The sequence below is a fragment of the Varroa jacobsoni genome, unplaced genomic scaffold (assembly GCF_002532875.2).
Source record: "Varroa jacobsoni isolate VJ856 unplaced genomic scaffold, vjacob_1.0 scaffold_1428, whole genome shotgun sequence".
Lineage (NCBI taxonomy): Eukaryota > Metazoa > Arthropoda > Arachnida > Mesostigmata > Varroidae > Varroa > Varroa jacobsoni.
In genome coordinates, this window is record NW_019214330.1 from 213247 (window position 1) to 239335 (window position 26089).

The window sequence follows — 26089 nt, forward strand, 5'->3', positions numbered from 1 at the left end:
TCTGGAGTCTGCTGAAGTTAGATCGACGGTAGTGAAGTCAGCTTGCTGGTGAATGAAAACGTCTCTATCGGGTGAAAAGAGCCGCGTGCTCGCTTCTTGAAGCGGAAAAAAGGAAATAACCGGAGTTCGCTTAGTGTCATCTTGACGCGTGTGCTACTGTACATTTGCGGTATATCGCCAAATTTTAGGGTAAGAATAGTCGTATATATACATATATATCGGTGATATAAATAGTGACGGAAGTGGGACGAGCGAATCCGTTTGACTGATAGAACATCAGCTAAGCGTCCAATCGTGACAGCAACAGGCAACAGCGGGAACATTGTCATCATCAACAACAATCCGTCGGTCTCTCAAGTCATTCTTCTACGGGAAGCATCCAACAACTGAACATCATAGAAAATACGTGTTTTTGTAACTCCACCACGGTTCCGTGCACATAATTTTTAACGTGTTCTTCGATCATTCATTGTCAGTGTCATACTGCCATACCTGCTCTGATTATCTAGTTGGATTAATAATATTGTCACTTGCGTCGTCATAAACAAGTACCTCGGCAAGTAAACGTTTGCATTGTTATACTGAAAGACCGGCGTTATTGTGCGACTGACTATTGACCAACAATCATCTGTAAAGTCGAGGTACAACAGCAACGGCTTCCAATTGTCGGGCTGTCATTACTGAATTGAGAGGCAGGCCATCGTGGTTGGATCGCCACCATTATCGTAGATCGCGCTGTTACCATCGGGTTGTTGCCAGTTGCATATCATTAAATGAAGAATGAGGTGCTTCCTTTAGTGGTGATGGTAGATGCAGCAGTTTCCCCAGCAGCTGTGGCGAACACAGAAGACAAACAAGTACAGTTTCAGCAACATCAGAACGGCAGCGCCAGCGATATTAGCGGAAGTCTCTGGTCATCACCACAGCAACAGAAACTTTTTGGATCGCTGCACGGCTCTCTAGATATAAAAAAGAAGAGAAAACGGTAGCCTCCGAGGTTATTTCGTGTGTTACTTTAATGATATCATTATAATTACTATTTTCGCAGTATAACCGTTGGGGGTTTTGCTTTATTCCGTCGGATCTCCGCCGCATACATCGTTCGCGTAAGGCCGATCTATAATTGTATTCGGCCGTAATCTTTACAGAATGATGAAAGCCGGCCTATTGGACTAGAGATAATTGTGGAGATCTGCAGCGTTATCTGAATACAGTAGCGGCTAACCAACTGGCACATACAGCAGCGAACGAAGATCAAAAGCTTGCGTGGCGTTTTCAGAAGTAACATTTGAGTTCGATGAGGCCAACGACTTCAATATTACCAATGCAGTTTACATGTGAAAAATATTTTAAAAAGTTAATTTAACAATATTTGCAAGTAGTGATCGCGTGCATGCTTATGCTTGTCTACGATATTATTATAGTGTGACCTGCCGCTACTGCCTTGCGACCTACGAACCGTAGTGAATTAACTATTGGATATCTGATTCATTGATTGACCGGCCGCTTGGTGGAAAACCGAGGTTTCTAAAACGCCATCGTTCACTGAAATGTCGTCGGAAGCTTTAGCAGCCCATGCGGCGCTTACGGCTCGCCGACCTGATGGATCACAAGGTAAGTGACATTGTGCTTCGGCTATAAAATGGATGGCTATTTGAATATTTGCTTAGCAAATGTTTACCTTACGTTTTTTCGGGCCCACAATTACCTGCTTAGTATTTACTAGCAGTAGCCGAATCGAACCTCCTAGCATTACTTTTCTGAAGGTGGACAACACACCGTTACATTTGGCTGATCTCGTAACCGTATTGTAGACGTAGATAGGTAGTGGGGCATGAGTGAATGAACGAATGAATAGTTGGCCAGCTGAGTAGGCGCACAAGGCTAGATCACAAGGTAAAGGATAGCGTCGTGGGTGCCTGATGGGCGCCCCGTTGCTTCTAACGTATTCCTGGTACGGTGGTTCACCAAAGGGTCCTCGAGAAGCCCCATGCGAATGTTTAAGGTGAGCGCCAATTAATTAATAGGCCGTGGCATTTCGCTTCGGAAATGCATCGTATAGTTTGATAGTGTTTGAATTTGTACAACTCCCAAATGATATAATTGAATAAATATATTTGAGAATTGTACAAATGCTTTTTATAGGCAACGATGTAATCGTTTGTAAGCCTGGTAACAAATTCAGTTTAACGAGATTTGTTTTCTATCTGATGCGCTCATTGCCATAGCTGACTGTATTGTATCTCGATTCTCAGTGGCTAATTATATCTTGTTATACTGATTCGGTCCGTTGTGACCATATCAAGCAAATGTCTATGAATATTTTCTTGACAATGTTATTTATTGCAACGAATGCCACAGTCAGTTCCGTGGTGTTGCTCACTCATGTTGAGATTATTACGTTTTTGTCAAGATCAGTCTCCCTAAAATAAAGTAGACGTTTCGAGGTTAGACTTATAGTTCATGTACTCGAGTTTTTCGGATTCGTCAATGGTTTTTGATTGGATGCCTGCTGCATTAATGTTATTGATGCTCTCATTATCCTGTTGATGAAAACATTATTTTATGCTTAATCTTGTTGGATAGAGCCGTTTCATGTATCCTAGTCGTTTAGCTTAACGTGTTCCTCGGTTTAATGTCTCTTTTGATGTCATGAAATTTCATCACGAAACCCGTTCTTCGAAGGAAGATGAGAACAGGCTTGTCCTGACATTTGCAGCGCATGCCCATACATTAAAATGCAGCAATGTATCAAACTGTGCCTTTCTGGTATTCATTTGTCATATGTATCATTACAAAATAAAAATATATGGTCGACTTATTGATCACACCCACACATAACAATACTCCATTATCTATTGTAGTATTTCACTCTATCGGTCGAATTTCGTCATCTAAAATTCTATCGCTAGCAAGTATTAGCACTAAGGATAGACGTAAAGACAAGTTTTTTTTCTATCTTTTTATGATAATCCGTACTGTGCAATGTTTCCAATGCAACAAGACTACAACGGATAGTATTTAGTTTTCTTGCTCGATCCCAACGCTATATCTGTCCCGCTATTAGCAAGCATCATCATTTTTACATTACCACCATTTCAAATTCTACTCAATTCATGTTTGTCGCATCCGACTCATAAATTAATTTCTTTTAATTTTTTATTTATTTTTTACAGCATTTCAGCTTTCTTCTTATGAACTTATTTAAGCCACCATATTTTAAGATGCGTCTGTTTTTATTACTGAAGTGAGAGGTTCGCAATTTTTGAACCATGCTTGATTATTGTACTGTAATTGGTTATTCCTTCACGAACTCTAGTTCGGTAAGGAATAACTAATTCTGCTCAATTCTAAAGTCTAGACATAGTTTACCTTTGTCTATCGAATTTTTATCATGGGTAAACTCAACAGTTAGTACAGAATGCGCTCAAACGGGTAAAAACATCTTTCGGTGCATTACACGAATTACGCTTGAGGGTGATCTCACATAATCGATGGTTTTTTTCAGAGCAAGCTTCCGTAAGATCTAGTAGATTCAATTAATTGATTTTGTGCTTTTTTTTTTCGGTTTAAAGTAGTTTTTCTGCATCTTAGCAGAAATTGGTGTTTAGCCCCTTCCAAAAATTCGTTCTCTCCTTCACCTATATTCGATGCATTGACGCCTGCTTGCTCTTTTATGGTTGCTTTTTTGCGTTGAGTTCGCGTATAGAACAAAAGCTAGTAATAATAGTAGCCGTAGGTGGCTTTGTGCATGATAGACCGACGATCCCATATCGTGCCACCACTTTCTCTTTTACCACTTTCTCTTGTTAACATGACTCGACAGGTGTACCTGAGGCAATGGCCCTACAACGCCTGCTCGATCGGACAGCGGCTGATATGCCCACTCAAGGTGCGAATAGATTAAACATGTCTCCTTACATGTAACCGTAATGCACTTTTGTACTTCGCGTATGTTCACTTTGTCTCCACCTTATTAATACAATTGACGGGAATGAACTGTACCAAAAAGCAAAAGTATATATCGAACGTAACAACCTATAGCACAGGGAACGCCGACTTTACTCATTACACACACAGCTAACTTGTGTCGTAGATGTTTATTAGAGGCTGCTTGATATAGAATGCTTGAATTCTCATATTTAAAATTGTTGCAGGCCTTCACGAAGCGCTGATCGCGCAACGGTTGATCGACCGAAGTTTAAGCGAAGTGGGCACTCTGGGTCCACCCCCACCAACGTCACAAGGTACGGCTGCATCACTCGCATAATTTATTCAACAGAAATAATTATGCCAAGAGCACAGTTATCTGTCATTATTATTATTAAGTTACCTTGTGCGTAATTTTGTTTTCTAAAATTCACTATTCGAATACGTGGCTGATACTTAGATGTGATTCAAGATTCCCTATCAGCTGTTCATGCTGAACAGCGGGCGGCGGCAGCGGCAGCAGCTGCTGCAGCTGCAGTGTCCGGTGCTGGCACTGCTCCCCCAGGAGGGCAGCCTACAGGTGGAGGTCAAAGAGGCGGCGGTAGCGGCGCGACCAGTGGACCCCAGCGTAAGCATATTCGCACTTTTCGCACTGCCTTCACAGAATATTTTTACGATAATAATCAACTGTGCTGAAGGCACGGCAGAGCTGAAGCGAGCTGAACTCACCTGTCGGTTAGGATGCACGGTAGGGTGTTTTCAGAATGAAATAAGTCAATGTTCTAAAGTAGCGGATGCACTCGGGTGAGCCGGCAGCGACTCCATAACCTGTTTTCTTCCTTCCAGGTGGCTCCGGTGCTGGTGGGGGCGAGGCTAACGGTGGCTCTTCCGAACCCCGAGGTGGGCCAAAGGTCCCAACACGACCAACGGAACACTGGTGCCCCCTGTGTAATCGTTTCTTTTCGACCGCTTCCAACCTCACGCAGCATAAACGCGTTTTTCATAACTTCGAGTACAGCCGGCCAAAGTGCGACATTTGTGGCAAAACATTCTCGACGCCAAGCAATCTCAAACAGCACGTCCGGGTTAGTTAATCAGCTTTTTATGGTCGGTTATCGGCGGCGTGTCTGTGAATGTAACTAGCGGTTCAAATATGTGCGTTAACTTATGTAGTTACTAACAGAAACACAGTAGTATGGTTTGATCTAGCTTGATCTTGTTCCGGCCCAGTTCTTTCGAACATGTACAGTGAAAGACAAAAATCTGATACAACAATGCCTCCTAGAAACAGACAGTAAATCGCTTAAGCAACAAACTGCTTTCGTTATTTGGGATCAAGAGTTAACCCCGATTTCTAAACTTGTGTACTTTACTTCTATACACCTTCACACTAATTGCCGTATAGAGAAGCTCTTGCCAGTATGGTTGCGATCGTATTGAAAGTGAACTGAACATGTGTGTGTATATGTCTAAACGGAACAGTCAACGTGCCGCAGTGGTAATCTTGTAATTTTTTTATTCAGTTTATTCACATCGACTACAGCCGACCCAAGTGCGACATCTGCGGGAAAACCGTCTCGACAGTTAGCAATCTCAAACAGCACGTTAGGGTTAGTATGGATTTACCACATAATTATATTCCTCTATATGTAATATCATTCGCTTACCTTCATTGTTATACATCTACGTTACAAATCTGATGCTTTGTAATTCTTGTCATTTGCGATGAACGAGGACAGCTTGGGAGTGACTGGTTGTTAGTTATCGTATAAATGAGCAGTAATATTATTATGGCATGTTGATGATGGAGTGGGTGGGGATTTTTATCTGATTCAAAGTTGCGTAAATCAAAAACCTCCAACGTTATTACGCTCCGCTTAGAGTATCGTTCTGTTAGTTAGCTTTTTTCAATTTAACTGAGATTTTTCTACAAACCCGATTTAACAATTGTTACTTACATAGTGGCAGAACATCTATACCATCTTTCTCTATTCCTTTTCGTCCCTGTAAAGATGTACTTTTTTCCAGTGTAGCCGTAATTGTAGACCGTAGTTTTTATTTAGTACGTTTTATTGAATCGTTTCAATTACCTAATATTGACCGAGTTAGTCTAAGGTAATGGTGCAGCGAGATTCGTTAAAAAATGGGAGCGAGCAACTAAATTGATCGCTTAACTTTAATAAAGAGCAGTTTTATATGAATTTTGTCTGCACAAAGTTTGTAGGGTATTCGAGGGATAGTGGACTTTCTGCATCGAAGTGAGTTAAATCGGCTAATGTTTTATCCTCCGCGACCATTTACTTTTAGCATCGATGCTGCTGTTTTAATCAATCTTCTAGTAAAAAAATCGATGCCATTGCCCACAGGTAGGGGGTGCCCCGCATGTCGTTTTTTATAATAATACTAAACCGGTACAAAGCAAGCTTCATTCAGTAAGTTATCGAAGGGACGTTAGGGGTTAGACGCCACGAGAAGCTTCAATTCCGAGTCTGATATTGTATATTGTCTTATTTAGTTTGCCCACATCGACTACAGCCGGCCCAAATGCGACATCTGCGGAAAGAGCTTCTCGACGGTTAGCAATCTCAAACAGCATGTTAGGGTTAGTACCTATATTCACACTTCAGTTGTAAATTATCAATAATTTTCTATATTTACCTTTTAGAAGATTTAGCCGTAGGAGAAAGACCTAGCTAGTCTTATTACGCGATTATTTTTCATTCAATATGTTACAGTGCCCATGTTTCTCATTAGAGAAAAGTGCGGAGAACGAAAAAGAGGATTCGCAATTAACGAATGAAAGAGCGAGGGAGTTCTGTCTGAATCCAAGATCCAAACTTAGTTAGCTCGTAACTTACAAACGTTAATGTTTGGTTGTATTTCGTGTGAATGAGCTGTGTGCCTGTTTGTGCGTCGATCGTAGCTATAGAAAAAGTACTGGGCAATTAAGATTCGTTTCGTTCGGTTTACTGTTGCTGAAAAGAAACAATATTGCTCAATGCCGTCTTGTTGCATACCTAAAGCAGCCTAGGCAAATTTCTTGGAGAACGTGTTATACCGATTGGTTGGTATATTCATTTATTGATGTGTGATGCGTCTTGATGGCAGTATGTTGTACAAAAAGATGCATTATGCAGAAAGTAAATTGTTTTTCCTATAAGTTTCGTAATTACAACTTCGGTTTAAGATATACATATATATATATATATATATATATATATAGGAAGAAACGTCTGGTTTTCCTTAGGATGCTACAGCCAGTTGTTTCATGGTACGAATCGACAAACGGTTAGGTTCTACCTAACTACTGAGGGTAGTCTGAAAAAACACACAGAAAAACCAGGACAGGAAGGCCGGTTACAGGTCTTGAAAACCTGTATCTTACACTTGATATCTGTTACTGTCTTTGTGGCACGATGACAACACAATCTATTAGCGAGTTTTTATGTTGTAGACTGAATGAAACGTGCGATACCGACAGATTTTGGAAAGAGACGTTCTTCAATGAAACTCTGGTCTTGATTATCTTTTATTTAGTTTTCCCACATCGACTGCAACCGGCCCAAATGCGACATCTGCGGGAAGAGCTTCTCGACGGGTAGCAATCTCAAACAGCATGTTAGGGTTAGTACTTATTCTTATACAGTTCACTTCACTGAAATCTGACATTGCAAGTACCATCTAATACAACAAACTGCAAAATCTCTAAAATTCACAAAAATACCACTGTAGTCATTAAGTTTGTCTGATTGTTACGAAAGACTTTTTTTTTTGCTTATTGCCGTAAGAAAAGACGACGTAAAGTCAGTATGTACTCCACGGCGGAAGCTGACGGGAAGTTAGACACGGAATTCTTGTCTAAATCCAAATCCAATATTTAGATCCGATGCTCTGCGTGCTAGAGACAATACATTTGATACCAGTATTGTTGTTGTTTTTTTTTTCTCTATAAACAGCAAAAACAACTTTAAGATGTGATCTCATTACACACAATAGCAAAATTTTGCTGATATATTTTTTTTTCGTTTTGTGCACTTTTTTCTAAGCACGTGATAACAGATTGATCGATGTACTCGGACCAGTTAGTCTTGTTTCAGCTCAATGAGCTCTTTTTACCGCGTTATAGAAACCTTAGACGCTCATACGAATTGTAAACCCCATGCGTTCTGTGTTAAAAGAGTAGATTTTTTAGGAGCTAGATTACAGCTATGTAGAATTTTAAGCACGGTGCTACGTATCAGTTGAATGATGTAGTTGCGCGTATATATATTTAAAGTCAGCTGGGTTTTTTCAAAGCTTCCAGTCTAATGGTGCCGATCTAATCTATCTGGTCGCAAAATTAAACGACACACTTCTTTTAAAAACAGCTTTCCTGTTGTCGACCAACCAGCCACCGTACATCTTATTCTCCTCTTTGTATAATAGTAGACAGAGAGAAAGAATGGCTTGGATCTAGGCAAAGTATTCCAAACGTTTCCCGAACACCATTTTTTCACGTTACGGCATTCTGAAGCGCACTTTCTAAATCCATACTGTGATAAAGGCTGCAGAGGCATGAGAGTCATCTAAATAAAGAGGGGGGAAAACCAGATTCAATTACAATCTGATATTGAATATATACGTTTTCAATTTAGTTTTCGCACATCGACCTCAGCCGACCCAAGTGTGACATCTGCGGGAAGAGCTTCTCAACCGGTAGTAATCTCAAACAGCACGTTAGGGTTAGTACCTATTGTGTCTACCTATAATCAAAACGACATGATACGCAACAATTAGGCTTGGATAACACTTGCCTTGTACGGGGCGCCTGCGATACAAACGATGCCTGCAGGCCATTAAATAGAGCATTTCTACAATATCGCATTATTTTATTCTACTGCATTAGTTGGGAAGCGTTTCATCTGCGATTTGTTGAACAAAGTGCAACATAAGACGCAGGATGTACCTCGTCGTCGTACAGAAGTAGCTTAGCTGCAAATTTACGTGGATGATTTTTTCCAAGTAGACATGTATGTCTATTTATTATATAATATAGTTGAAATACTCTGATATGTTAGTGGTAGCTACATCATCATTGTTATTGCATCTAAACAGCGGCAGATAGGGGCTTCGCTTGCTTGCGCTCTTCTGAAAAAGACAGCGATCAAGAAAATTAAATTACAACTATTTACAATCTGATATTGAATATATACGTTTTCGATTTAGTTTTCCCACATCGACCTCAACCGGCCCAAATGCGACATCTGCGGAAAGAGCTTCTCGACCGGTAGCAATCTCAAACAGCACGTTAGGGTTAGTACTGCTATCAGAGAGTAACACGTACACTTCTGTGTCGATCGAGCACAGAGTCACACTGCGTAGCATTCACCTTGTATGCACCGTATTTCGGCAATATGGTAGATGCGCTAAATACCTATAGCGCCGAAGATAAAGGGAGACGGGGTGGTCATCAAATGCGTTTCTCATCTGCTCATATTCGTGTCCACATATCACGGCATCAGATGCCCATGGCGCACCTTCGGGATATTTATAGCAATCTTGGTGCGGCCCGCTCCTAGTATTCGTTCATTGCATGCTTCACCAATGGGGCTTAACTAGTCTCTAGAGCTCCCTACACACCGTGTACAAGAGGTTTCATGTCTAATCAGACTGAAACCTATACAGCATTGGAGATCATTGTCGTCATCCCGTGTATGTTTCATGGCTCTGTTGTGTCCTTCTTGGCGTCACGAACCTTCATCTGATCATGGTGCTTCGCTCGATCTTTGACGCTATCGGGTATTTTAGTTGTTGCGAAATAATAATATTCTACGAATCATAATTCAGTATTAACTTTATGGGTAAGGACTTGGATTTAGACGAAGTTCCCCCGAAAACTTTCCGACATTTCGACAAGTTACAACTTCCTTTAGATCACTCAGTAAAAACATTAGAAAACAAGAGAATCTTCTCCCACTAGTGAAGTAACTTACACAAGCATTGAGATGAGAAGCGAATTCGATCCGAATCTGATACCTCTCTGTACGTTTCTGAATTTAGTTCTCCCACATCGACTGCAACCGGCCCAAGTGCGAGATCTGCGGAAAGAGCTTCTCAACGGGTAGCAATCTCAAACAACACGTTAGGGTTAGTACTGACTCTCATTTGCTGTTTCATTAATTAATCCATACCTTACTATTACCCTATTTAACGACTTGCTATTTTATGTTGCTAATATTGGGTAGACCGACAACGCTGAGCCCCACTTGGTTGCACCTATTAAACCGAATACAGTATTCATCCCATAATATTGTATCTTATTTGATTTTTCTAAACTACTAGCGGATGTCCTAATTAGGCCAGAATCCCTAATTTCATATGCTATTTGTGTCAGTCTCTATTCTATCATCCTGTCGATTCGTTTTTACGCACAACTATTTCTTCCTTCCTTAAACGGCAATAGATTTAAAGAATTTTCTGGTCGAGTTCGTAAAGATAAATGTAAATAAAAATTCATTTCGAGTCGATACTGATTTGACTAGAGTCTGATAGAGTCTGTCTATAATTTGTTTATTTAGTTTTCCCACATCGACTGCAACAGCCGACCCAAGTGCGACATCTGCGGGAAGAACTTCTCGACGGTTAGCAATCTCAAACAGCACATTAGGGTTAGTACTACCATTCATATCTAAAAATTCTCTTTTTTGCACTTAAATTCGAATTAACCGAAGGGAAAGATAAAAAGCCGTTGCAAGAAAGATTATGTTAAAATATAAACGGTCACTGTACCATCTGTGTTATCTAGGAAGGGTTAGCAAAGTGAGGGAATCTTTGTCTAAATCCAAGGTTCGCCTTTTCAAATTTTCCTGCCGAGTAAATGACAAAAGTATGTCGATTTGGGCAAACGTGTTATACGGATAACACTATCGTTCACAACATACTTTTGTCAAGAGTTACTTATGATAAGACTTCCTTATGAAAAATCTACGGTGACTTCTGTCCGAGCAAAAAGTACTACTGGGTTAAAAATGCAGAATGTTAGCAATAAAAAAGTACTCTGATAATATTGGTTTGTCTCGGTCGGCATTTTTGGTTGTAGCTTTTTTATTGATTCGTTAGCTTTGCCAAGGTTGTACTTTTCTGTCTAACGATACAGAGTTCAATATCACTTTCCTTTTAACACACACCCAACCAATAATGGCCTGTTATGGACCAGTTAAGCAATCCTCTTACCTACTACGTCTCTACACAACGAAAAGTGACCCCGCAGTCATGTAGCGAATTCATTCTCAATAGAACGTGTTCATTCTCAATAGCCTCAATGCGTAGGAATTTCTATATTAGGGCAGCAAATCTTTAGATGAACTTACAGAGACAAAAGCATCAAAAAAAAAGATTTCAAACTCCTGCTCAGCGTGGTCCATTTATCGGGCCTCCTCGCTATCGTTGTTTTCACGGTCATTAAAAAAGCATACTTGTTACCCCGTCGCAACCAGCAGACACTGGGTTCGATGTCGGTTACGAACTGTTCCTCGTACGCGTACGTATCTCGTGCGAGGTTAGCGACCTGCATCGACCACTTGACGAACGATCGTCAACCAGACAGCTAAGCCAGCGCTATATTTTTAAAACCAATACAACCTCCGTTGTAAAATCGGTCATACTACCAGGACCGACCAATACCAGGACCAGTCTAAGCGTCATCCGGCCTCGCCTACCACTGCTAAGCACACGCGTCCCCGCCATGTAACAAATTTCCTGTCCCCCTTCTTTGTTCGAAAATAGAACAACAACGACAACGGGCACGCACCAACGCGAAGCAGCAGCAGCAGCCGCAACGGGAAGGATCATTTAAACGACGACGACGACGATGATGATGACGGCGGCGTGGCGATCATGATGATGATGATTGTGATTATGACGACGGCGCTACTGTTGCTGCTGACAGCGCTAAAGCTTGATACGCTACTAGCGCCTCGTGACGGTGGTGGTGATGGCAGGGGCGATTATGTTGATGCTGATGATCGTAGAGTGTAGTGATGACGGCGGCTACGAAGATGATGATTACTTTGGTAATTTCGCGTTTTCTGTCCCATTTCCGGCTCTCTCTCTCTCTCTCTCTCTCTCTCTCTCTCTCTCTCTGTCTGTCTCTATGCACCCGGTCTGGAAAAAACAGCAAGGTGCCTTTTTTGCTTTGCTGTACTCTTGTTGTGGCTGGCTGATTTCGAGTACTGTTGCTATTGCTATTTATGTCGCCGGTATATTTGACTGTAACTGTATGTGGGCACCTGCAGGCATAATATTGAATATGAGCATGATCATCATTATGAAGGTCAGGAGCGTATTTTTGTTACTACTATTTTTGTATGCGTATCAATCTTGACAAAATGCTTCTATCTGAGGGTAACAACGAAGATCGACTGGCACAATCTGGCATTGCTACGATACATGTTATTGCTGAGTATATTAATATGTCTGTATGATGTTATACGAGTATTTATCTCTGTCTATGATCGATCGATACTGCTCGCGCACAGTCAGCCGGCCGACCGATGACAATCACAAGACTCTCTACTCTTTTAGTAGAACCATTCGTAGTAGCGTTCGTGTTCGTCATAGTAGAAGAAATAGCAATTGCATGTTGGCAAAGAAAGCGGTAACGATAAAACGAAACTTGTATCATCGCAGCTGGTGTTGTTTTTTCGCCGTATCTTTCACTCCGTCCGGTTGGGGGAACGGCAACTCGACAGAGCCCTTTTTATCTTCATCTCACAGCTTAGCGTTACTGGCAGCGGAAGAGAGAAGGCAGTGTGGAAAAGCGCACACAGGAGTAGGACGTTAAAAAGGTACCATCAGTAGTACTATAGCTAGCTATTACCGCCACGTCTGCTACTACGCGACGCCGACTAGGACAGAACCTTCGTAGCCGTTGTCATGGTGATGACAATAATGATGACAGTAATCAGCATCATCAGCATTTCCACTAGCGCCGCACCGTGTCGCCATCAGCGTCACACAATCATTAACGATAGCGGCTGTTATAACAGATGTAGCAAGAAAAGTAGGAGATCGCTGGTACGATCAGCATCTGATGTGGGTTGCTCATGATGATCTGCGGGCTGCTTGCTTGCCTGCCCCTGCCTCGTCCGCCACCACTATCGTCATCGGCCCCACTACCAGCGCACGGCAACGCTCCCCACATGCTAGCCAGCAGCAAGCAACCTGTCTAGACCTTCCTGGCTCGCTTAGTTTGACTGGATGGTGGCGACTAGCGCCTAGCGGATGGTTAGTTTGTGCAAAGCAGTGAGTTAACTTCGGCAACTACGATGAAAACGGTGGTGGTAGCGGTGGAGAGGCACTAGGGGGATCGGAATGACACAGATACTAATAGCGATGCCAACGCAGACGCCGATGGCCGTGTAGTGGCAGTGGCGACATTCTTTACTTATGCTTTCTGCTTCACTGTTAGCGAAGACAGAAGCGTCAGTAATGAAGTGTAACACTGCATCCAGCATCAGTGTGTCACACTATGGATGGAATCGACAGGGGGACACAAACGGTCGCTAACGTTTGCGACCCTGCACAGGGGGAAAGGGGCCGTTACTAAAGCCAAAGCAGAGCCATTATTATCAGAGCTGCGGCGGTCAGCGTCGTTTCAACGCGGTCCAGGCCAGTCCAGGCCGACTAAAACCGAACGGTGGCCAAACCAAACAGAGTGACGCCATTACCGCCACAACAATCAGCGCCACGACAACGATTATTGCTGCTCTTACGGCCAGCACCAACGGCACAGGCGTCGTCTGCGACAGTGATAGTGTCAAGGGGAGCGAATAGCAGTCACTAGCAGTTGTGGGGGCTCACCGGCTACTACCGAAGTTATCGTCGTTGTCAACAACAATAACGATAACGATGATGACAACTACAGAAGCTGACGTTCCCGTTCGAGCTCCCTGGCCTGATGGTGGCTGGCATCGTTGTGGATCCAGCGATACTGGTCGTGTTAGCAGTTGTGGTAGGGATCGTTTTAGTCGCGTTTCGCCGCTGTTGTTACACAGATGTCGTTATTCTTGTTGCACGTTTTGCCGTGAGAGCTGCTACTGGTGCAGCTGTCGAGATAATTCCGCAGAGACATAGCCTCAGAGTAGTAGAGCTGTACAGCTGCGCAGTAACGCAGTCAGTCGTAATCATCCATTGCTACTCCTGTTCGTTGAAGCTGCAATGGCAACAAAAGAAGCGAGGCAAACGCAAAGCGAAACGCACAAAATCCTGCGACTCCTGTTACAACAGCGTCGTTGCCGCTTAGTCGCTTGGCCGCTCCGTTGGTTAACGCCGCCGACGACGACGACGACAGTGGCGACGACGACGACGATAACAACAACAACAACAGCAGCATTGGCTGATTGCCCGATGCTATCCATAGAGCTGCCATTGTCGCTGATTGTGATGCTGATGATGATCATCATCATTACGCAGACGCTGACGACGGCTGTGATGTTCATTGGGTAGCGACTGATGATGATGACTCTGCAACGGCGGCAATGGTGATAGCCGCAGCAGTAGCGGCGGTTTCCTTGAACACCCTTACACACAGGGAGCAGCAGCTGGCGAGGAGCAGGGGGCGGGGACCATTCTGATGATGGTAGAGCGATCGTTATTGTCGTCGTTCTGATGGTGCTGATAGTAGTACGGGCGTTGGTTGGCCTTAGTAATAGCAGCCGCAAGAGCAATGATCGCGGCGATAGTCTGCAGTGGAGGAGGGACGGCTGAAATGGTATGGAGGAGCGTAGACTAGAATCGGTAGTGCCGACAGACGCTTTCACGAGCAGCATAGTGGCGACAAAAATAAATAAACAAACAGACAAAGAAATAGTGAGTGAAAGAAAACTTATTTCGGGATCGTAGCGTCACAGAGTAGGATCATTGAGTATTATTGATATGGTTATTACTATTATAAGAAGTCATTGCTTCTTACGGTTTAACGCTGTTGCTCGTGGGCCATTCAAAACATTCGGCGCGTTACCAATACGCATTTTTGTGTCTACTTTAGTAGGTTTTGTTTAGATTGTACCTACAATCTACTAATCACGATAGATGCTGTATGCTCTATTTTAGCTGGTCTCATTATTTTTATTTAAGCTCAAAAAAAGTTTGATAATAAAAAAATACTCATTTAAGCCTGACACAAGTTGTCCATTCTTGATCCCGGTTTACCCTTTCGACGGCCAAAAAAATATATTACCCTTAAGGAAATTAACTGCAAAATTTCAAGTTGTGGATGGTTTCGAACGTTTAATTTCTAGCAATAGACCACATCAATATAACCGCTATCCGGATTGTTTGATCATTTCCCGACAGGGAGAGCAGCTTCTCCGTTTTTACCAATATTCCAGCTCCCTGTCCAGTTGTGGTTGTCTTCGTTACTATCAGCGAATCGAGTACAACTATCGTATTCCATCTCGTTCTGTGGTCATGTGTCGCTGCATCTTTCTTGACATTCTGTGGTCATGTGGCCCTGCATCTTTCTTGACAATGTCCCTATTCGGTTTTGCCTCTGTTGTCCAGCCGCTCGTTTATTCGCTGTCTACGACTATCCAAGCAAAGCATTTGCCCACTACGGTATCTGTATTATGATCATCATTATCATCATCGCCCACTTGTCATCTGGTCCCTCAGGCCCCTGTAATCAGTGGCGTTTGCGTGCCTTTGTATGAGTACCACACGTCTTTCGTTCTGTCGCCCCCTGCTGTCTGCCAACGTATACTGGTAAAGAATAGCGACGCCCAATTTAGCCGAACCTCACTGGGTCGAGTGCGGGAGAAACAGTTTGGCTTTAATAGCGGTTGCCGCACTGCCGCCTAGGATATTGCCTGCTAGTGCTTACCCCATCTGTACCCCCTTTGCAGTTGCCCTACCCCCACCGATGATGGGAAATATGATGATGGTGGTATCTGGTCGCGTTATGCCGGTGCCACCGCGTTGATAATTGTGATGTGGCAAAACACACGCTACAGCACGAAACCTAACAACACAATAACATGAAGCAACGTAATGTAGCAGAAGCTGCACTCAATGTATTCTCGTACGAGTACGTTGGGGTGTGTCGAGTTGGGTTGCTAAAATGTAGGGACGCACACAGTAAGTTGGGCTCAATATGAGAGCTCTTCCTGATGGTATTGCTGTCATTGTATGATATTACTGTGTCTGTCTTTCGCGACTGCTGCTGATTGTGGTCCCCGGAATTCATATTAGTGATGATGCCCGTATCACTGGTGTGCACCGCGTCTCTACTTTTCCCCCTGTCTGCTGCTGCTGGCGACGTTTCAGCCGCCGCTGCTACGCTTTCATCTTATTCTTTAGCGGCAACTTACAAGCAATAGCAGCAATAGTGAAGTAGAAGGCGTTTGGTAGCAGCAAATATAAGATTTTGCCAGCAGCAGCGACAGCGGCGCCTAGTGGCAATGCCCTGCGGCGGCGGTACGGACATCAGCCAACGACGAGAATGGACAGAGAAAACAGTGACGGAGCGAAGAATAGATGAAGGGAATCAGGTACGTATGGAATAGAGGAACATAATCATCATCAACAGCAGCAATAGCGGCAGCATACGAGGTAGCGGCGGACATGACTGAGATGCTGCTGCTGCGGACGAAGGCGCCACGACCGATGATGACGGGAACGACGGGCGGCTACGACGAATTCGTCTTTTCTGCTGCTGCCTCTGATGTTGTTCATGCTGCTACTGCTACTAATGATAATGCAGGTGTTATTGATGATGATGACGGCGGGGACGGCAACGGCAGCCCTCTTGGCTGCTGTTCCTGCTGCTACCGCTGCTTTTTCATGACGATGATCGCCCTGCTCGCTTGGATGATGACACTGACGCTGATGATAATGACGATGGTCCCCATTTTCTTCTCTTTGATGATGATGACTTTGCCTCAGCTCGTATTGTCGCCGTAGCTGCTGGCTCGTCTTGGTAGAGTCTGATAATGACAGCAGGGATGCTGCAAGCAGTAATGGTGATGGCAATGATGATGATGATAAGAATTTTGGGCGATAACGCCAACAACGAAGCTGATGCTGATCATACTCTGTGTCGACGGACGGACAGGCAGGCAGGCAGACACGCACGCAGGACGACGGTCGCTTGGTCGGACGAGCTGACCAGCGCCGGCGATGATGATCGGCCTGACGCCGACTGTGCTAGCGGTGTTGCCACTAGCGCCAATCATGATCCTTGTGACCATGATGACGAGGGCGATGATGATGATTATGATCATTATGCCGCCGCGCTGATGGTAGTGGTGGTGATGATTATGGTGATACCCGTAATGACGTTGATAATGCTTATATCCGTTCTGCCATTCCTCGTTTGTGAAGACTGTGAGCAACGATGAGCTTTCTTTCTATAGCCACTGTTGCGAATGGTGGTGATTGTGCTTACAATAATGTTTCTAATAATAATGATGGTGATGATGATGCGTCTTCCGATGAAGTCCGCATTATGACTATCTGTAATGTGAATGTGCGTTACGCGTTGGCCCATGCCTATCAGGCGTCGTAGGCGTTGTCGGCAATATCAGCGGCAATAACAGCAACAAACGTACTAGTAGTAGTGGTACTACTGATCCTGAATGTGATGCTGTGGCGAGAAGAGCGATTAGACGCAAAAAAGGATAATACCGACGCTAACGGCGCTGGCAAGAGCTGTAAGGACAAACGATAGAATGACAGAACCAGTCAGGCAGGCAAGCAAGCGGGCAGTCAAGCGGATGTTCGACGAAGCTGAGTTGTCCCATAATGTTCCGTGTTTAATTATGATTACTGTGATACTGACTATAATACTGATGGGAATGAACGGACAATAGCGACGATAATTGGAATTGAGGTGCATCTACAGCAGCGGCCGCAGTAACAATGGAAGGAATAATAAGGAGGTGGCTCCTTTTTATCAACGATGTTTCGAGTCGTTCGCTTGTCCATCTTATTGCTCCTTCTGTCTGTCTATCTGTCAAACATCTGTCAAAGTAGGACGTTCTTATGGCCTAACTACATGATACACTCCGTTGTTGAGTCGATAGCTGGTACTAGCTTTAATATTCGCCTGCTTTTTGTCTTATGTCCGCCTCTACATTTGGGGGATTATAAAAAAACAGTCAGTAAGAATGAAGAAGACGAGGGGGCGAAGAGTAGGGCCGTAGTAAACACCTCGGAAAACTGTGTCTGAATCGGTTCTATAAAATACGCCGCTATGCCGCATAGCAGCTAATCCTTTTGCAAATAGCTGCGAATTAGCCGAAGAATGAAAACATTACTACGGGATATATTTACTGTTGGCTTACTTGTTTAAGGGAAAAAGGAAAAATCAATTGACCCGGCAGAGAGGCGCGTCGTTAGTGATGGATATGTCCTATGTTGTAGCAAATTTCTAATTTGCGAACACATCTTCACTTGTACCTTGTAACTTAGAAACATTATGAACCTGTATGTAAACAATACAAAGAAATAAATGAGAGCGAAAGCTTTCCGTCGTCGTCACTTTCCCAATACACAGCAGCAAATCCACCTGCATGCTTAACACACTAAGGAGAGGCCTGTTGCGCCAAGCTAGCGTGCATCATCTTTCCGGATCGTCATTTCGCAAGATGACGATTTGTGTTTGACGTATGGCGATTGTGCTGCGTGCTAATCGGTTGCCCACTAATTACGATTCTGCCGATGGTAGTGAAAAATGATCGTTTCTTGGTCAATTACGGGAAATCCAGTTGTCCCGGTGCAACAGGAAACAAGCCAGCCAGTCTGCTTCCTACCTACAGACACACAGATGTAGTAGCACAGATGAACTAATGTTATGTTCAGGATAGTACCACTGTGTATTGGTGTCCTGCTTTTGTCTGGGCAGCTCAAACCAACTTATTACCACGATCGCTGCTCCGTAACTCATCTTCGCGGGTGTGTGTTTGAGGGCGTGCATGTATGGTTGTCGTACGACTCGGATCAGCGTTATCTTACCCTATCGTGTCCTATTATTGTGGGTCAACGTATTTCCTTCTTTATTATTGTTGTTGTTCGTGGTGTTTGTTTTTATTATAACGTTCAAGTGTTGGTTGCTTTTATTACCGTAGTCGTCGTTGCTTGTCGCTCCCTTGCTGACCTGTACATATTACCCTGGTCATATAGTTGATATAGTGCTCGGGTCAGTGAACCGCGTCCTGTCGCTTTTCCGTTCTCCGGTAATTTTATCGATGACGGAATGCGTATAGTGACGGTATCAGATGTTATCATCGTTGTTGGTGGTACCAGCGGCAGCGGCTCAACTGACGATGTCAGACTCAGCTACTGCTGTTGAGCGACGGACATATAGAAGGCACAGATGTATATAAACGAAGCTGGAGATGATGCTGATGGAGAAAGGCTGGAATAGGACGCTGGACATGCGCTGCTCGTAGTGATGCTGTCGACATCAGCAACACCCAGTATTAATTATTATTATTGTTATTATAGCAGCAGCAGTGGGTCTACTTGCGATGGCGGAGCTAGGCGACCCAATTATCGTGATTTTAACGTGTGTCGTGATGGTAACCGCAGCAACAGCGGCAGCCGCAGGTTGCTGTAGGCGATACGAGTGATCCCGGGGATGCGTCATCTCTCTAGACTCGGGTCGTTAATATTATGTCCCGTTTATGCCGCTGCCGTCGCCACTGCGATTTCTGGTAGTCACCTCCGGCTGAAAATTATTGTTGTTGTCGTCGTTGTATTGGTAATCCTGACGGCGCTCTGCTATCGGCCGTCAGTTAATTTAGGACCAGCATAGTAAGTATCAGGCGACCGCCACAATCAGCATCTCATCGCCATTACTAGAACAGCGTCACACAAGAAACACCATTACGAGCTGCCATTACTTACCAAGCGACCTATTTACTATGATGATACTGATTATGCTTACTAAGACCGATTGGCTGGCGGACCGTGGTAGCGTCGGCGGCAACAGGGAATCCGTTGCAGCCGTTACTGTGCCGGCAGAGAGAAAGACGATCCACCGACGACGATTCGACAACGGCGACCGCATCAACAACCACTTCTAGTCGTTGTTAGCCGTAGCGGTAGGGCTGCTGGCGATAGTATTTGTATCAGTGTTAACGTTACTGCTGTTTCATTATTATCATGGAATAGCTGCAGGAACGACGATTGCAACCATCACAACATAAAAAAAAACACTAGCAGTAACAACAGCGTGATTGGTAGAGTTGTACCTGTGCAATAACTGCCGGGGCTGACAAGTGACAGCTGCTGTCCTCCTTCGTTTGAAACGGATAAAGCGGACGAAGGACATGACACACCGAGAGACGAAGGCGGCGTATGGATGAATTGGACGGAGGGCAGAACATGCCAGGGCAACGAAAAGACGAGAAAGAAAGCGTAAGCGGCGTGGGGCAATGGGGGGAAGAGTGAATGCTAAGCCACTAGCGGCAACAACATTAAACGAACAAGTAGGCTCACGAGAACGGTGTAGCAATGCTGCCATCGCCGCATTTGTTGCTAATGGCAGTGGATCGCCAAAGTGCTAGCTGCCGAGCGTCCAACCGTTTAACCAGCGACAGCAGCAGCAGCGATAGTAATAAGGAAGGATAAGCGTCAGCAACGCCAGCCAGCCAGCCAGCCATTACGACGGTGCGATAATAACGAAACGAAAACGATACGTTGTCGCCGTCGTGGTCGATGTTATTATTTAGCAATTTTGCCTCTACTTCTTTTCGGCCACTATTACTGTTATGAGCGCCATCAGACAGTGCCATCACCGCGAGCACCGCCTGGCAAACGACCGCGATGGCGGCAGTAGCAACACCAGCAATGAGGGAGAGAATGCCAACAACAACTACAACAAAGGTTTGTTGTTGTTGTTGTTCTACTTCTTTTTGTTGTGATGTTCCTGTTGCTATCGTGGCTGTCGTTGATTATATCGTTCCCAGTGGTAATGACGATGATGATGCCGGCACCGTCACCAATAATAGCGGTCCGTAGCACAGCATGAACCGTTCTAGAAGTAACGCGGCACCAGCAGTAAATAACAGCTAATGGTGTCGCTGGTGGAGTTTGTTGTTGTCGTGACGATCGGCGTTGCCCCTGCAGGCGGGCCGGCCACCCGACTAGTGGTTGCTGACTCTTGGGCTCGCTATGGCCGTGCGACGAGTTGCCGCTTCAGAGATGGTAGCGGTGGCTGTAAAGTCTGCTAGCGCACGGCCATTGCTATTGCCGTTGCTCGGCGGCGAAACGGCACCATCTTCACTAGCAGAATCGCCAACGAACACCACCATCATCATCATCATCCTCATCATTAACACCACCACCACCGCTGTCATACGCATTATGACCACTTGTACATATTCTATTCTACTATACCTTCTACCATAGCATCCACCAGCAACGACCTACCCTCCCCCCTTACATAATCATCAAACTCATCAACGATAGGCGACAATAATTGTTGTTGATGATGACGGCCACTGTTGATGACTACGATGACCATAACATAACGCACAGTGCAGAAGCAGCCAGCAGCCTATACATGCAGGATCACGCGGACATCAGACGCATATATGTATATAGTCGAGAATACTTTTAACCAGCGCTACTGTCTATGCTGATAACCACAGCTGCTACTGCCGTAGCGTACTCGTTAGTTTCCTTTTGTCATCATCGTTGCCGTTGGCGGCCATGACGGTTTCTCCACCAGCGGGCAGCACTGTTCGCCCGCTGTTGATCCATCGTTTTAGCCGTTGATGCAATTTTCTTAGTTGATTCGCTGCATTGACAAGCACGAAGTACTAGTAGAGACGAGCTGTCAGCGCGATCGCGCTGCTCATAAAAGGCTAATGGCGCTCTTCCGGATGATAGCGGCAACGCCGACGAACGGTAGTGATTATTGTTGTTGTTATTACGACGACAGGGAAGATCAATGCGGCAACGTTGTTGGTTATAATGGCCGCCATGTCAAAAGTTGAGCTGCACCGATGACAGTCGGAAAGGATATCAATATACAAATAGCTTGGAAGCAATAAAGAATTCTACTTGCTACTGCCCCCCTGATGTTGATCGTCGGAGTCGTCCGCTATGGCGACGCCCACCGTCGTCTATGGCTCTTTCATCTAACGGCGTGTAATTACGGGGTAAAACGGCAGAATAATGATAACGAGCGAACATTATCGCGTCGGATTGTTGTGTAGCGGTTTAGAGGGTCTAGAATTTTTACTGTGTTGTTGTTATTTTACAGTACAATAAAGTACTTGGGAATAGAGAAATATAGGTAGAAAGAAATTGATTGAATCAACACTTGCTCGCACAAAGTGTGCAGTTGTCGAAACTGTCGGAATTCTTGTCGGAATAAGGGCCGTTCGATTTTCATTTGAATATGAGCATGGGTTGTGGGATCTGTTTTCTCCGTCCACGGTTTATCTCGGTAAACCGCTTCGTACTGGAGTTTAGCAACTTTTAGCCTCGAATTTGTGGTCGCGATGCCCATGTGATGCATGACGGTTACTGCTACCGAGAAGAAGCTAAACGGTCCATCATGTTCTGCTCTGTAGCGTCGATCGAACACGTACCTATTCCGTAGGTGTTTAGTACTATTTGACCTTGTATTGTTGGATCATACTGCGACACGAACGCCAAACTCGTTCGTGTATAAATCGACCATTAGTTCTATCTTCGTTGTTCGCTCTAATCGGCTTAATCAATCGACAATAACTAGAGATACGCACCATTTAGTATTATCAGAATGTCTCTGCGAAGTTTTACTACTTTATATGTCGTCTAACAATAGCAGTCTTCTTTGACACGTAGAAACAGAGCAGGCTGTGAGACTGTTTTCGTCCATTCCTGTACCATGTGAGACAGGACATTGACAGGACGTTTTGTAGATCCTAATAGCATTTGGAAATGGGAATGTCTGTAAACAAAAAAAGGTTATGATGAATGTCGATATGTTTCTCGTGATAATGAATCTCGAATCTGTTTAACTGTGCAATTTTATATGAACGTAAAATACTCAAAAAGTTAGTTTTTTTTTTAATCTTATTTCCAATTATATATTGAATAGCCGCCTGATGTTTTTAAAATTCGTTTTTGGCAGAGTCTTGAACTGAAAGCTTTCAGTAGAACTGTTGCCAATGAAAATGTTTTTCTCGTTTGTGAAAATTGCTTGTCTTGCAGGTGCATACAGGCGAACGGCCCTTCCAATGTTCATTTTGTCCAAAGAGGTTTTCAACATCGACTAATTTGAGACAACACCTGCGGACACATCAAAACCACTTAATGTAAGAGCTTTTTTTGTGTTTTTATTGTTGCTTGTCGTTTGTGATTTCTAAGGCAGTCCCTACTGGACAAAGTAATCGACTAAAGATAATTCTACTACTACGTGCTCCCAGCTATGAAATGATCGATTTGTCACATCTCTCGCACTTTTACCCATCGATCTGTGTTTTGTTTTATTCGTATAGAAAATTGGAACCGTCAGGCGCATCGGGCGCCGGATCGGGTGCTGATTCTACAGCTGCTGCTGCTGCGGTGGCAGCTGCAGCTGCTAACGGTGGTGCGAACGGCGGGCCCGGAGTGCCTCAGGTACCCGTTAGTTTGGCTTCGCTGCCCAACCATCCGCCCCCACCAACGTCTGTTGCACCTGCACTTGCAGCGAGCAATCCTTTGGCGGCCATGCCTCAGCACCATTTTCTGCTCGGGCGACTGCCGCCCGAATTAAGCAGCTTTGTGTACGGCAAGGCTGGTGGAGGCGGACCCGGCGGCCATTTCGGAACCGGGGTCCCTGGAGGCCATCCACTGAGCACCGTTGGGGGTCTGCCACCTCCGGCTCATGCTCATCAGCCTCCGCCGCCCCCGCCCCACCAACAACAGCAACAACAGCAACAGCAGCAGCAACAACAGCAACAGCAGCAGCAACAGCAGCAGCAACAACAACAACAACAGCAGCAGCAGCAGCAGCAAGAAAATCTCGGTAGATAGGGCTGGTCCCTCAATCAAGGCGAGATCATATCACCGCACCGTCAGTTGCTACTGTGTAATTCGGCGCCTCTCTCTGACACACGACTTCAGAAACTTCAGCGGCTTCAACACTTCCAATCGTGTCAGCGGAGACCGAAGACGGCGAACCAGAAACAGAAGTAGAGACGAACGTGGAAACGAGTGCAGAATGTAGAATAGCAATTGGCGTTGGACTGTCGCATTTGATGACTTCATCCATCCCACTTCGTAGATACATCACTGCTGTAAAAGGATCGATGATGTCGTCGTCAAATGGGAAGATTACATATATACATAAACACGATAGAAGTTAACACACAATAAACCCCTTCTGTTTGGGCAATGCTAACGGAGAGGCGATAACTGGAGAAATGGTTGTTTCCAACGACTGTGCTTTGTGGGCAGGCACTGAGCAAATTTATTATTAGAGTGAATCGCATGACAGAACATAAACCTATTGAATACACACGGTTGAGGTCACTGCGGACATATGAACAACTTCAGGGAAGCCGGCGAACATTAATCTACAAATAACAATATGCAAAAAAAGGCAGCGGATAGAATGCGCTTAGCGGGAAGGTCGAGCAAGGCCCAGCACGGACAAAGAGATGATTCGATCAGAACAAAAGTAGGTTTGATGATATGCTCTATTGACGTATCGTCCTAGCGCCCTGAAATTCATAATCTTATATCGTAACAAGCCCTGAGGCTATTGTCAAATTTGATGTTGCGTTTCGAAATTATTTCGCCTCGTCACTTCTTGGTCGCCCGTTGCATGGTAAATGTTTTGGCTAGGGTAATCCCGGTAGCTTAATTTAGTTTACAAGCAGTTTGTAAAATGGCGGTTGTCAATTTAGAGCGTAGAAGCACTCGCTGAGGTTATTCAAAACATCTATTTTATTGTGGTCTGTCTTTAACAGGTTGTAGAGAGTGCCTCTCGTCGGCTTGTGAACGTGAAAGCGGCATCCGTGCAATCCTTGATCAATGACAGGATCATCTAATTGTGTACATTGTAAATATGTTGCTATATAAAAACAACCTCGAGTTACTATGAATAACAAATAGTATTAAAATAATGTGAACTCACGGTTCTAAGGAAGATGTAGAGTCGAGCGAAGATGTGGGATACTTTCATGCTCGAAAAGTGGCGTTGATAAATAAACCAGAAAATGTACAAGAAATTCGCCATTTTTATCCTTCTATTAGTTGTTCAGCTCATAGAGTCGCAGTCGTAACGAAGATGTATGGGCTAATAGCAGCCAACGTTAGGTCTCGTTTTGTTTGTTCAATGGGTCATACTTTCGAATAATAGAAGATGTCTTTTGGGTGCTGACTGACCCCATGTAGAGTTCACGCTGTTCCGTAGATGCTGGTCTTATAAAATGAATGAAAACGCTTTACTCTAGGACATTTCTAGCAGTTCGGGCAAGCAGGAAGCCCACTGGAACGATGGGTCTGTTACTATACTTCGGGAAAGTGTAGCTCAGATTTGAAATGCGTAACTTGTCCAGTTATGGGTTTGACAATTTGGTAAGCACTAAGTAGGCATTTGCATGCGAAGGGTGAGGACATCTTGGAAATGCAGTGAATTTATAGGTCATCAAGGAAGTCGCATTAACCGTCAAAAGCTAGTTACTAGACTTGGACTTGGTGTTTGTGGAATTAAGCGTCAAAACAGGATTGGTTCAAAAAGGTTCGCATTAACACATCATGCTGTCGCAAGTTCAGCTCATACACATACATCGATAAAGTGCGTTTTTTTTTTTTGTATCTAGAACACATTCGTCTTTTTGGTGGAGATCGTCGACTTCATCGGAGAAACAAGGTTAAAAAACATTCTTTGCTTATTACAAAACCTATTGAAGTATCTATACAAGGCAACGATTGCTGGCTAAATGATAGCTTGAAAATGACAATCGGCGTTATGGTTTTGCCCGTTATGGCTGAGAACCCGATACGCTTCATGAGGACAGGAAGGCCGCGACGGCGGAGGACCGGCATGGAGGCGAAGCACACACAGAAAGAGTAGAATCATCCTGCAAATGATTAAGAATCAAATGGATATAGGATAAGTAAGTTACTACCATTTGAGGAAGCGAATGTGCATGGAACAACACGCAAGGTGACTGATTGTTCATTAGATTGAAAA

The 26089-nt window shown here is 44.3% G+C and overlaps 2 protein-coding genes and 1 long non-coding RNA gene across 12 annotated transcripts in view; 1 reads left to right on the forward strand and 2 right to left on the reverse strand.

Annotated features, from left to right (window-relative positions):
• LOC111270000 (uncharacterized) lies at positions 1 to 25121 on the forward strand. 9 transcript variants are annotated; one of them, XM_022849968.2, is made up of 15 exons: positions 1 to 1614; positions 3827 to 3892; positions 4158 to 4247; positions 4391 to 4558; positions 4777 to 5015; positions 5454 to 5540; positions 6446 to 6532; positions 7468 to 7554; positions 8565 to 8651; positions 9136 to 9222; positions 9970 to 10056; positions 10488 to 10577; positions 23119 to 23222; positions 23406 to 24568; positions 24861 to 25121. In XM_022849968.2, exons 1-14 carry the CDS (start codon positions 1551 to 1553, stop codon positions 23920 to 23922), a joined length of 1860 nt encoding a protein of 619 aa, XP_022705703.1. In that variant the 5' UTR covers positions 1 to 1550; the 3' UTR covers positions 23923 to 24568; positions 24861 to 25121. The 9 variants fall into 9 exon arrangements, with proteins under 9 accessions (XP_022705703.1, XP_022705705.1, XP_022705706.1 ...); XM_022849970.2 differs by lacking the exon at positions 8565 to 8651; XM_022849971.2 differs by lacking the exon at positions 6446 to 6532.
• Positions 15959 to 22867, reverse strand: LOC147752182 (uncharacterized). The gene is made up of 2 exons (XR_015314783.1): positions 22512 to 22867; positions 15959 to 19766 (listed from the first exon to the last, which is right to left on the reverse strand). It is a non-coding gene; the product is annotated as an uncharacterized LOC147752182 (long non-coding RNA).
• LOC111270003 (UDP-N-acetylglucosamine transporter SLC35D4) overlaps positions 24820 to 26089 on the reverse strand; it is an 8226-nt gene continuing 6956 nt past the window's right edge. For both annotated transcript variants that reach the window (XM_022849988.2, XM_022849987.2), the window contains exon 9: positions 24820 to 25976. In XM_022849988.2, the coding sequence (XP_022705723.1) occupies positions 25832 to 25976 (145 nt within the window). In that variant the 3' untranslated portion in view covers positions 24820 to 25831. The remainder of the gene's footprint in view (positions 25977 to 26089) is intronic.